Source organism: Poromitra crassiceps (genome assembly GCF_964638095.1).
Source record: "Poromitra crassiceps genome assembly, chromosome: 20".
Classification (NCBI taxonomy): domain Eukaryota; kingdom Metazoa; phylum Chordata; class Actinopteri; order Beryciformes; family Melamphaidae; genus Poromitra; species Poromitra crassiceps.
The window spans coordinates 12,638,807-12,652,022 of record NC_139637.1 but is presented as its reverse complement, the minus strand read 5'-3'; the positions used below and the strand labels follow the sequence as shown (position 1 = coordinate 12,652,022).

General features: G+C 42.4%; 1 protein-coding gene across 1 annotated transcript in view; it reads right to left on the bottom strand.

Moving 5' to 3' along the window:
* Nucleotides 1-13,216, bottom strand: part of LOC310794875 (deoxyribonuclease-1-like 2) — a gene marked incomplete at its 5' end in the record, with an annotated part of 34,636 nt that overhangs the window by 9,313 nt on the left and 12,107 nt on the right. Inside the window, 2 exons of the mRNA XM_083656921.1 lie at nucleotides 605-702; nucleotides 5,430-5,516. Of these exons, the coding sequence (XP_083513047.1) occupies nucleotides 605-702; nucleotides 5,430-5,516 (185 nt within the window). The remainder of the gene's footprint in view (nucleotides 1-604; nucleotides 703-5,429; nucleotides 5,517-13,216) is intronic.

Genomic DNA, 13,216 nt, shown 5'->3' with positions numbered 1-13,216 from the left:
ATGTTTTAACTACCACACACAGCCTATAATATTATAGCCTATGTTTATAAAAAAAAAGAAATTGGACCAGGCTCGCGGCCCGGTACCAAATGCGTTGCGGCCCGGTACCGGTCCGTGGCCCGGTGGTTGGGGACCGCTGATCTAAGCAACAAGCAGTACATCATCAATGTCAGGGACGCTCATTAATGCACATTAATGCTATTTTTAGTAATGAGTTGCAACATTGGATCAATACAATGGATAAATGTCCTTTGCACAGGAAATACAAACAAAACAGATCTATATAGAATAATAGGAGGAAGACGCTCTGTAGTGTCGCTCCAAAACCACCGTTGGGCTTGTAGGCCGTCATAAAGAATGTGTGTCCTACACACGGTGCTATATAAACAGCCAAAAAGCACAGGCACAGACTCTCTGTCATGTCAGCTCAGTCTGTACCTGTGCTTTCTGATTGGCTGATGAATCCCCCCTACACATTCATTAATCCCTCCCCCCCCCCCCCCATTCTCTTTTCCTCCCTCGTCCCTTCTGCTCTGATTGGTTTATGGGGAGAAATGATTCCATTGGCTGAGAAAAGACACGTCAGCTTCTTAGTTCCACTGACCTGTTTTATCGCTGTGGAAGCGAACGGCGAACGGCTCTCTGACGAACGACTGCTTCTTCTGGTACTGATGCTGTCCTGTGAGCTGTGCTGTCTCCTTCCTGTCAGGAGTCACAACAGATGCTGCTCAACAAACATCACTCACTGTCTCTATATAGGATATATACACGATCCAGTGTGTAGCGGTCACATTACTACGTCGTAAACTAGGACTAGGACGGAAGTTATCAATGTTTATTATCATTTATTCATTTTTGCTTGTATTATATTTTATTTGTTTCTGAATACTGAGCCACAATTCACTCCATAGGCTGACTGTCATCTGTGAAAAAGCTGGAGGAAGAAGTAGAAAACAGTTCTAAAAGAACTCTTTAGAGCTGCAGCCATTAGCTGCTTCATCTGTTGATCGACAGAAAGTTACTCGCCTCATCATCAACCTTCACTCATCATGGCCCACTTGAAAATCTCAAAAATGTTCGCAGCCCACCTCCGACCATAAACCGATAATTAACGAATAATTGATTACAAATTAAATAACGGTATCATTGAACAATGGAGAAATACGTTCTGATACATAATGATGATTACTTTTTTTTCCACAAAGATCGTCATGTTTTGCAAATGATTTGGTGGCCCACTTGAAGGTTGGGAATGGCTGGTTTACACTCATTTTGAAGACAAAAAACAACAACACTCAAATTCTCTCATTCCAGCTTCGTAAATGTAAATGTAATTTTCTGGTTGCTTTAGTCTCCTATGACAGTAAGGTGATTGTCTTTGGGTTGTGGACCGCTGGTCAGGACAAAAGAAGACATATGACAGTAAAGTGATTGTCTTTGGGTTGTGGACCGCTGGTCAGGACAAAAGAAGACATATGACAGTAAAGTGATTGTCTTTGGGTTGTGGACGCTGGTCAGGACAAAAGAAGACATATGACAGTAAAGTGATTGTCTTTGTGTTGTGGACCGCTGGTCAGGACAAAATAAGACATTTGACAGTAAAGTGATTGTCTTTGGGTTGTGGACCGCTGGTCAGGACAAAATAAGACATTTGACAGTAAAGTGATTGTCTTTGGGTTGTGGACCGCTGGTCAGGACAAAAGAAGACATATGACAGTAAAGTGATTGTCTTTGGGTTGTGGACCGCTGGTCAGGACAAAATAAGACATTTGACAGTAAAGTGATTGTCTTTGGGTTGTGGACCGCTGGTCAGGACAAAAGAAGACATATGACAGTAAAGTGATTGTCTTTGGGTTGTGGACCGCTGGTCAGGACAAAAGAAGACATATGACAGTAAAGTGATTGTCTTTGGGTTGTGGACCGCTGGTCAGGACAAAAGAAGACATGACAGTAAAGTGATTGTCTTTGGGTTGTGGACGCTGGTCAGGACAAAAGAAGACATATGACAGTAAAGTGATTGTCTTTGGGTTGTGGACCGCTGGTCAGGACAAAAGAAGACATATGACAGTAAAGTGATTGTCTTTGGGTTGTGGACCGCTGGTCAGGACAAAAGAAGACATATGACAGTAAAGTGATTGTCTTTGGGTTGTGGACCGCTGGTCAGGACAAAAGAAGACATATGACAGTAAAGTGATTGTCTTTGGGTTGTGGACGCTGGTCAGGACAAAAGAAGACATATGACAGTAAAGTGATTGTCTTTGGGTTGTGGACGCTGGTCAGGACAAAAGAAGACATATGACAGTAAAGTGATTGTCTTTGGGTTGTGGACCGCTGGTCAGGACAAAAGAAGACATGACAGTAAAGTGATTGTCTTTGGGTTGTGGACGCTGGTCAGGACAAAAGAAGACATATGACAGTAAAGTGATTGTCTTTGGGTTGTGGACCGCTGGTCAGGACAAAAGAAGACATGACAGTAAAGTGATTGTCTTTGGGTTGTGGACCGCTGGTCAGGACAAAAGAAGACATATGACAGTAAAGTGATTGTCTTTGGGTTGTGGACCGCTGGTCAGGACAAAAGAAGACATATGACAGTAAAGTGATTGTCTTTGGGTTGTGGACCGCTGGTCAGGACAAAAGAAGACATGACAGTAAAGTGATTGTCTTTGGGTTGTGGACGCTGGTCAGGACAAAAGAAGACATATGACAGTAAAGTGATTGTCTTTGGGTTGTGGACCGCTGGTCAGGACAAAAGAAGACATATGACAGTAAAGTGATTGTCTTTGGGTTGTGGACCGCTGGTCAGGACAAAAGAAGACATATGACAGTAAAGTGATTGTCTTTGGGTTGTGGACCGCTGGTCAGGACAAAAGAAGACATATGACAGTAAAGTGATTGTCTTTGGGTTATGGACGCTGGTCAGGACAAAAGAAGACATATGACAGTAAAGTGATTGTCTTTGGGTTGTGGACCGCTGGTCATGCAGGACAAAAGAAGACATGACAGTAAAGTGATTGTCTTTGGGTTGTGGACGCTGGTCAGGACAAAAGAAGACATATGACAGTAAAGTGATTGTCTTTGGGTTGTGGACCGCTGGTCAGGACAAAAGAAGACATGACAGTAAAGTGATTGTCTTTGGGTTGTGGACCGCTGGTCAGGACAAAAGAAGACATATGACAGTAAAGTGATTGTCTTTGGGTTGTGGACCGCTGGTCAGGACAAAAGAAGACATATGACAGTAAAGTCATTGTCTTTGGGTTGTGGACCGCTGGTCAGGACAAAAGAAGACATGACAGTAAAGTGATTGTCTTTGGGTTGTGGACGCTGGTCAGGACAAAAGAAGACATATGACAGTAAAGTGATTGTCTTTGGGTTGTGGACCGCTGGTCAGGACAAAAGAAGACATATGACAGTAAAGTGATTGTCTTTGGGTTGTGGACCGCTGGTCAGGACAAAAGAAGACATATGACAGTAAAGTGATTGTCTTTGGGTTGTGGACGCTGGTCAGGACAAAAGAAGACATATGACAGTAAAGTGATTGTCTTTGGGTTGTGGACGCTGGTCAGGACAAAAGAAGACATATGACAGTAAAGTGATTGTCTTTGGGTTGTGGACCGCTGGTCAGGACAAAAGAAGACATGACAGTAAAGTGATTGTCTTTGGGTTGTGGACCGCTGGTCAGGACAAAAGAAGACATATGACAGTAAAGTGATTGTCTTTGGGTTGTGGACCGCTGGTCAGGACAAAAGAAGACATATGACAGTAAAGTGATTGTCTTTGGGTTGTGGACCGCTGGTCAGGACAAAAGAAGACATGACAGTAAAGTGATTGTCTTTGGGTTGTGGACGCTGGTCAGGACAAAAGAAGACATATGACAGTAAAGTGATTGTCTTTGGGTTGTGGACCTCTGGTCAGGACAAAAGAAGACATATGACAGTAAAGTGATTGTCTTTGGGTTGTGGACGCTGGTCAGGACAAAAGAAGACATATGACAGTAAAGTGATTGTCTTTGGGTTGTGGACGCTGGTCAGGACAAAAGAAGACATATGACAGTAAAGTGATTGTCTTTGGGTTGTGGACCGCTGGTCAGGACAAAAGAAGACATATGACAGTAAAGTGATTGTCTTTGGGTTGTGGACCTCTGGTCAGGACAAAAGAAGACATATGACAGTAAAGTGATTGTCTTTGGGTTGTGGACCGCTGGTCAGGACAAAAGAAGACATATGACAGTAAAGTGATTGTCTTTGTGTTGTGGACCGCTGGTCAGGACAAAAGAAGACATATGACAGTAAAGTGATTGTCTTTGGGTTGTGGACCGCTGGTCAGGACAAAAGAAGACATATGACAGTAAAGTGATTGTCTTTGTGTTGTGGACCGCTGGTCAGGACAAAAGAAGACATATGACAGTAAAGTGATTGTCTTTGTGTTGTGGACCGCTGGTCAGGACAAAAGAAGACATATGACAGTAAAGTGATTGTCTTTGTGTTGTGGACCGCTGGTCAGGACAAAAGAAGACATATGACAGTAAAGTGATTGTCTTTGGGTTGTGGACCGCTGGTCAGGACAAAAGAAGACATATGACAGTAAAGTGATTGTCTTTGGGTTGTGGACCGCTGGTCAGGACAAAAGAAGACATATGACAGTAAAGTGATTGTCTTTGGGTTGTGGACGCTGGTCAGGACAAAAGAAGACATTTGAGGACGTCATCTTGGGCTTTTGGAAAAAAGTGATCAACATTTTTCACCATTCTGGACACTTTATAAACCAAATGACTAAGTGATTAGTGGAGAAAATACATTAAATCAAGAAGTAAATGTTAGCTGCAGCCCTACAACACAGATCAGATACGATGTTAGCTGCAGCCCTACAACACAGATCAGATACGAGCAGCGAATCAGAACCCAGCCAGAAGGTGTGCAGGGTGAACAAAGGACATGCCAGGGACATTGGACTATAGAGAGCGCTCCGCTTCCAGGCTCTGTCAATACTATGAAATGATAGACTTCTCCGGACTCCTAAATGTCTCTGGCTATAGTATCAGCAGAGACATTTAGGACTCCTAAAGCTAAATGTCTCTGGCTATAGTATCAGCAGAGACATTTAGGACTCCTAAAGCTAAATGTCTCTGGCTATAGTATCAGCAGAGACATTTAGGGCACCGGAAGAGGCAAGTGACTGGAAGTTGATCTGTCTCTATAGTCCAGACTGCAGAGCATCTAGGAGGCTGGAGAGACCAGTTTGTATTGATGCAGTGGAGTGGAGTGCCGTGCAGTACAGCGCAGGACAGTGCAGTACAGTACAGTGCAGGACAGTACAGGACAGTACAGGACAGTACAGTGCAGTACAGGACAGTACAGGACAGTGCGGTACAGGACAGGAGAGCACAGTACAGTACAGGACAGTGCGGTACAGGACAGTGTGACGTCTCTTACCTGTAGATGAAAACATACTGCTGCAAGTCGTCGGCTGTGTTTCCCAGACTGCCACTGGACACTGACATGTAGTGGTACGGGTCATACCTCAACAGAACACATACACAGATCTATGATCAAAACACAGCACTCCACACACAGGCAGCAGCCATTACAGCAACACACACGCACACAGACACGAACGCACACACGCACACGCACGCACACACACACACACAAAACACCTTCCCTACACTGTAAAAAGTTGAGTTTCATCGTTGGTTCTTCTGAGATTCAAGAGGAACCTATAAGCTCCTTCGGACTTCATCAATAAACGAAAGGGTTCCTCAAAGGAGCGCCAAGCGTTAGGTTGTGGAAGTATACTAACTGCGGGGGGTCATTGGTGGGAGGGGGGTGGTTGCTGTGAGAGGGGAGGGGGCCCACATGAGATGGGGAAACTTACTGGGAGAAACAAGTGGGACGGCCGTTTGCCAGGGCAGGGCGACCTCAGTAGTGATTGTTGAATGGCGGCCAGGGCAAAAAGGAGGCTTGTTAATGTCCTTCCTCTTTCCAGAATTTCCTTCGGGATTAATAATCTATCTATCTATCTATCTATCTATCTATCTATATATCTATCTATCTATCTATCTATCCATCTATCTATCTATCTATCCATCTATCTATCTATTCATCTATCTATCTATCTATCCATCCATCTATCTATCTATCTATCTATCTATCTATCTATCTATCTATCTATCTATCTATCTATCTATCCATCCATCTATCTATCTATTCTGTGACGTGCATGAGTTTGATCAAAAAGGGGGACTCTGTGTGGGGTAGGTAGTCCTTTTCGAGAAAATCTGACTCCAATGGTTTATTCTGGGTCTATGATAATAAACCAGGGCAGCTGGTCTGGGCTCGTGTATCTTCATTTGACCCATGGGTTTTCCAAAGTAACAGTGAGCCCAGTTTCTGATTGGATGTGAGGTTTTTGTATTCTATAGCATTTTTTGCCACACCAGCAGACATCCGGGCCATAGTCTCGGCTCCCAGACAATTGGAGATCTCCACCTACCAATCGTCTGGGAACTTTGTTTGTTAGCGGGAGCGGCCGCTAACAAACCTACGCCCCTTAAGTTAGTTAGTTAGTTAGTTAGTTAGTTAGTTGGTTAGTTATACTTTATTTGTCCCCGGGGGGACATATTCATCATTGGCAGGTTTTGTCAGGTTACTGGAAATGAATGACGCTCTCCCCCGTTATCCCCCATAGGGAAACAAACTAGAGATACACTAAATCCCTTTGTAACACGGAGAGAGCTTTTTAAAACATTGAAAATGGATGATCGGCCCAGTTTGAACAACAAAAGCTGCGGGAAAGTTCTCAGTCTCTAGTTGAGCGAAGCGGACGACGACGACGACGACTGCAAAACTATTCAGGTAAAGACTTCCTCTTTCGTGCGCCGGTCATGATTGTTTACAGTGCGATGGGTTCAGAGATTGCTATGGTTGTGATCTGAAGATCCCTAAACCCATTGATAGCTGATGCAGCATTTGCATGTATATCCCTCATTTGTGTGTGTATCCCTTTAAGACCGTGAACCGCGTGACGTGGTTCGCGGTCTTAAAGGGATACACACACAAACGCTACATCAGGTATCAATGGGTTAAAGGGGAGCGCTGTCCATTTTCATTCAAATGGGTCTCTCTCTCGGATCGTAAGCTCGATCAAATAGACACTCAGCCCTTTGCATGGTCCTGAAAAGGGGGCGTGGCAAATTAGCATCCAAGCTACGTAAGCCGGCCATGTTAGCTGATCAACTCTATTCACTAAAAGTGAACAATAACAGCTGAGGTTTGTTGATGGTTGATTTTAAATAAGTAAACTCGAGTTAAACATACAAACGCCTTCAAGTTGCAAGATGTCAACATGTCATTGCATTGTTCTTCTGAAATGACCAAAACTATGTCCAATACATGAGCTACTTATCAGTCATGTGACTTGGGTGAAGTTCCGATTTACTTGTAATTGATCAGTGTGATCGAGCCTAAACAAACCAAATGCAAAAATGCAAACTCAATTAATTTAATTCATTTAATTTAATTCTAAATTTGTGCCTAACTTTGAACTGGCCAGCAGGGGACAGAGAAAGACAGACTGTACTGGAGATGGGCAGCATACCCCTTTAAAAAGAGAGAAGGGTTCCTAAAAGAGCTTTTGGGAACCATTTTCTCTTTTCAGAAGGTTTTTAAGAAAGCTTCAGTAAATAACAGGGCTGTACATAAGAGATACACAGTGCTCTGTACCGCATGCATGTAACTAGTGTGACCAGCAGAGAAGGCAGCAGCGCCCCCCAGTGGCTTCATCATCCCATTCAAATTAATTCAGTTGAATTAAAGGTGAAGTCTGATCATTTCCACCAGTCAGTCATCATTCCCGCTGATTTTGTTCTGATTAGAGCATTGGATCATGATAATAAATTCCACTGTACCTGTCAGTTTCCCTGTTGGAGGACAGCAGAAACATTAACAATCATTACTAACATCATGATTTATCTCACTGATCTCACTTCCGCTTTCTGCTTCTCCCATTTCCTGCATTTCCAACCCCAAATAATCTTTCAACCAATAGGCCCTTTTCACAGCAACCGTTTTGATGTGGTAAAGCAGGTGTAACCAATGACATTAACGGGGGCCCTGGCACTGGAACACCTAAACGGAATGGAACCATAATTAATGCTATTGGTTACACCTGCTTTACCACCTCAAAACGGTTGCTGTGAAATTAGTCTATTAATAGTTGCTCTCTGTGGTTGCGCTAAGCCCCGCCTCCTGTCAATCACAACCAGCAGTCAAACCAACAGAGAACTGAAGCCAGACACTTCCTTAACATGACTTAACATGCTTCTTTACTGGGACTAACCCCAAATATTTAGACAGAGTTTATTTCAGAATATTTACTTTAAAAAACAACTCAGATAAAAGAAGAATTGCAAATATCTCCTGATGTGATAAAAGCTATAAAAGGAAATTAACAGAAATCACGCTGGAGTTAAATGTACAGAATATCGGCTATCGACAGGTTAAGGCTGTTTTCACACTGGGAACGATTGCTTTCGTTCCGTTCCGTTCCGCACCCGGGAATGATTGCCCCTAGCCTAGGTAAACCCAGCCACCACGTGACCTGCTCTCTCAGTTCCCAGTCACTATCGTCTAGCGAACGGGCCATTCAAATCGATTTCTGGGGCGATTGAAAGACTCGCGCAGACCCGCAGCCACCCCGCAGCCAATGAGTGACGGCGTGACTGCCAACATCAGTCCTGCCGTGATCGGCCAATCAGAGAGTGCGTCTTTGTCAATGACGTGTAACAGCTGCAGCGGCTTAGCACTACCTAGCCGTTAGCATTTGGCCTCTCTAAAGCATAGCTCCCGAGCTAGCTACTAGCTGGCTAGCTATATGGCTATGCAACTACGTGAGGAAATTCAAGTGAAAACAGCTGTTGAGGTTGAGGTCTGTTGATCAAAATAACACCTAGCGTTATCGAAATCGGATTTTAGCGGACCATACAAGCCAGGGCTTCAGAGCTGATCACCTGGACACATTTTATGGCGAAATTATCTGATAAACTTGTCTGTGCTGCTCTGTGGTGATCAGCTAATGTCTTCATAGCATTGTGATTATGATTTAATGCATTATGGAAGATAAACGCTGGTTTAACATAATTAAAATAATTCCCTACCAAACATGTAAAGTGACGCTTCTGGGCAGTAGACCATTTGGGCATAACATTATGTAATGTGACATGAGATCACCACATTTCAATAAATATAACGTTTTTGCACATTTGAATGCTGCTGGTCGTTTGTTTAATGCTGTATATATTGGATATTTAAAGCTGATACACTTTACACAATCAAATCTAACTTATTCACAGCAATACACAGTCCAGTAGTACAGTGGGCTAATTGTTTGAATTATATCGAAATATATTTGCATGGTGTAGCATGTAATGCAGATAATGTAGCTAGATACTCTGACACAGAAAGGCAGACAAGCTAGCAGCAGGGATCTTGTCACACTGATTCCAGATAAACTCCTCTGTCTAGCCAGCTATACAATATTGATCAAAATAACACCTATATCGAAATCGGATTTTAGCGGACCATACAAGCCGGGGCTTCAGAGCTGATCACCTGGACACATTTTACGGCGAAATTATCTGATAAACTTGTCTGTGCAGCTCTGTGGTGATCAGCTAATGTCTTCGCATTGTGATTATGATTTAATGCATTATGGAAGATAAACGCTGGAAGGCTGGGTAGCATTAGCTGACGTCATCCAGGCTACAGTAACATTAGGCTATTATAGTTATGAAACGCTGAAATATTTTGTGAACGCACCAATAGTTAGAGAAGGAAACCTCTCTTTGCATTTTATTTTTTAATAAAAGTAGGCTACTTGTGATATCTCACGTGGTCGATCATCATTGCAAATTTATGTGAACAGCTAGGTTTAATGACAAATATGGAATATCACCCAAGGAAATACCACGGTTTAATGCCAACAGATAAACCATACAGATTTGTTGTAATTGTGAACACATAAGGGAGCAAAGACATGGTTTTCAAGCATAACACAATGTACAACTTTTATTCAAAGACAGGATTGAAAAATATAGGTCACTTGTATTCACTTCAGTAATGTCAGGTCTCAGTCGCATTCACGCTAACCTCTTAACTTCTAGCTAGGTCAAACACACCTTAACGTTATGAGTGTGGCCGTTTTGGATTAACATTAAGTCCACGATCAAGTCTAGCATTTCGGTATATTCCTACCTCTTAACATCTAGCTAGCTAGGTTGGATCTGGAATATGATATCGGCTTGATACATTTGATTATAGCTACTCATACAGCCGTGTGGAGCTTATCTAGCTAGGTTGCATCTGGAATATGATATCAAGCCAGTAATGTAGCTAGCTAGCGTTAAATAGGTTTATCTGTAACCAGGGATCGCGGAACCGCCCGGGCCACCCGGGCCGCGGCCCGGGTACTTTTCATTTCCCCAAAAAAAAAAATTTTTTTTTTTTTTTTTTTTTTAGATTTTTTTTTTTTTTTTTTTTTTTTTACAATTAAACCTCATTTACTTATTACACTCGACTGGTTGTTTTTCAGATGTGATGTGAATCTAAAGTGAACTAAACAAGTCAGATCCACTATAAATGTTTTTCAGTAGATGCTGTGATGTAGCCACAAGAAAGGTGCAATATTAATGTTTTTCAGGAGATGGCGATGTTGCTAGCTATAGCTTCTAAACAAGAAATGTGGTTCAAATGTTTACAGTAGTTTTCCTTTCTTGCTGCACTACAATGTTACAATGCTGTGAGACAGGCCCGGCGTTGGAGGGGGGCCTGACCGGGCCGGGCCCCCCCATTCCCTAAACTGGCCCCCCCATTCAATTTTTTTTTTTTTTGTGTGTGTGTGCTAAAAACGTTTTTCCGTTTTTCTGTTTTAAAGTTTAAAACGGAATCTGGCTGTCATTAGGCATTGATTAACTGAATGCTATTGCTAACTGTTACTTTGAACCTCCATTTGCAATGATTCTGGCTGGATATTAATTAACTATTGTAAATTTGTCACAATGAATGCAATTTGTGCACAATGTGTAAATACATTTAATATTAATTGTTTAGGCCTATTTGTAAAGTCACAACACATTAGAGATGTGTGTAGTTCCTCATAGATTTAGCCTCTTCCTTTTGCTCTCAAATGCACCAGTTTGACGAATTTTACTTTAAAATGTACAAAATCTTCTTCCGGGGGAGAATCCCCCCGGACCCCCCTTGGCCCCCCCAAGCTAGGGGCAGGCCCCCTCTGTAATTTGGTTCTGGTGTGAGACGGAGCTAAACACAAAAGATGCAATATTAATAGTTTTTCCATGAGATACTCAGTATTTAATATTAATACTAATACTAATAATAGAAAAGGAGAAGATACTGAATAATGACATCACAACAGTATAATCCTAATGTTAATTTAAAATTAAATATTCTTCTAAATATGGATAAAAGTCCAAAAAACATAAAATTTTCTTCGGCGCTGCCGAGATTCCATTCCTTACAGCACCCCCTACTTAATAATAGTTCCAGCGCGGCTGCAAAAATATGGTGGCGCATTGTGTCAAGTGTACTGGCTCGGGGAACGGTCCGGCCCCCGGTCCCTTAGGTTTCTGACAATGTGGCCCCCTGAACAATTTAGTTGAATAGCCCTGCTGTAAAACCCAGTCGCCCTCATATTCTGGTTTATTTCAAGAAAAACATTTTGGCTAGTTGAAATTAATTGGCTCGTAACTTTAAAATCTAGCAGCCATATTGGCTGGTGATAAAAAAAAAGTTGAATCTCAAACCCTGCAGTGAGAGCAGGTGGTGACATAGGAGTGAGTGAGAAAAGGAGCAAATATATGATTGTTAAGACTGAATACTGACATCACAACCGTCTAATCCTAATGTTAATTTAAAATGAGATATTCCTATATGAATCTGGCTTCAAACAACCAAAATCTTTATATGATGATAATAATAATAATCAATGATGGTGGTTCACAGACGTGTGTGGGGGGGGGGGGGGGGCACGCCCCCCCGACGGGGGGACACGCCCCCCCGACACGCCCCCCGGCCCCCCCAAGTTCAGATGCGTTCCGCTATCCCTGTCTGTAACCACGCTGAAATGTGAGGGCATTAACGTTAATATTTCTAGCTAGGTCAAACACACCTTAACGTTATGAGTGTGGCCGTTTTGGATTAACATTAAGTCCACGATCAAGTCTAGCATTTCGGTATATTCCTACCTCTTAACATCTAGCTAGCTAGGTTGGATCTGGAATATGATATCGGCTTGATACATTTGATTGTAGCTACTCATACAGCCGTGTGGAGCTTATCTAGCTAGGTTGCATCTGGAATATGATATCAAGCCAGTAATGTAGCTAGCTAGCGTTAAATAGGTTTATCTGTAACCACGCTGAAATGTGAGGGCATTAACGTTAATATTTCTAGCTAGGTCAAACACACCTTAACGTTATGAGTGTGGCCGTTTTGGATTAACATTAAGTCCACGATCAAGTCTAGCATTTCGGTATATTCCTACCTCTTAACATCTAGCTAGCTAGGTTGGATCTGGAATATGATATCGGCTTGATACATTTGATTGTAGCTACTCATACAGCCGTGTGGAGCTTATCTAGCTAGGTTGCATCTGGAATATGATATCAAGCCAGTAATGTAGCTAGCTAGCGTTAAATAGGTTTATCTGTAACCACGCTGAAATGTGAGGGCATTAACGTTAATATTTCTAGCTAGGTCAAACACACCTTAACGTTATGAGTGTGGCCGTTTTGGATTCACATTAAGTCCACGATCAAGTCTAGCATTTCGGTATATTCCTACCTCTTAACATCTAGCTAGCTAGGTTGGATCTGGAATATGATATCGGCTTGATACATTTGATTGTAGCTACTCATACAGCCGTGTGGAGCTTATCTAGCTAGGTTGCATCTGGAATATGATATCAAGCCAGTAATGTAGCTAGCTAGCGTTAAATAGGTTTATCTGTAACCACGCTGAAATGTGAGGGCATTAACGTTAATATTTCTAGCTAGGTCAAACACACCTTAACGTTATGAGTGTGGCCGTTTTGGATTCACATTAAGTCCACGATCAAGTCTAGCATTTCGGTATATTCCTACCTCTTAACATCTAGCTAGCTAGGTTGGATCTGGAATATGATATCAAGGCTTGATACATTTGAT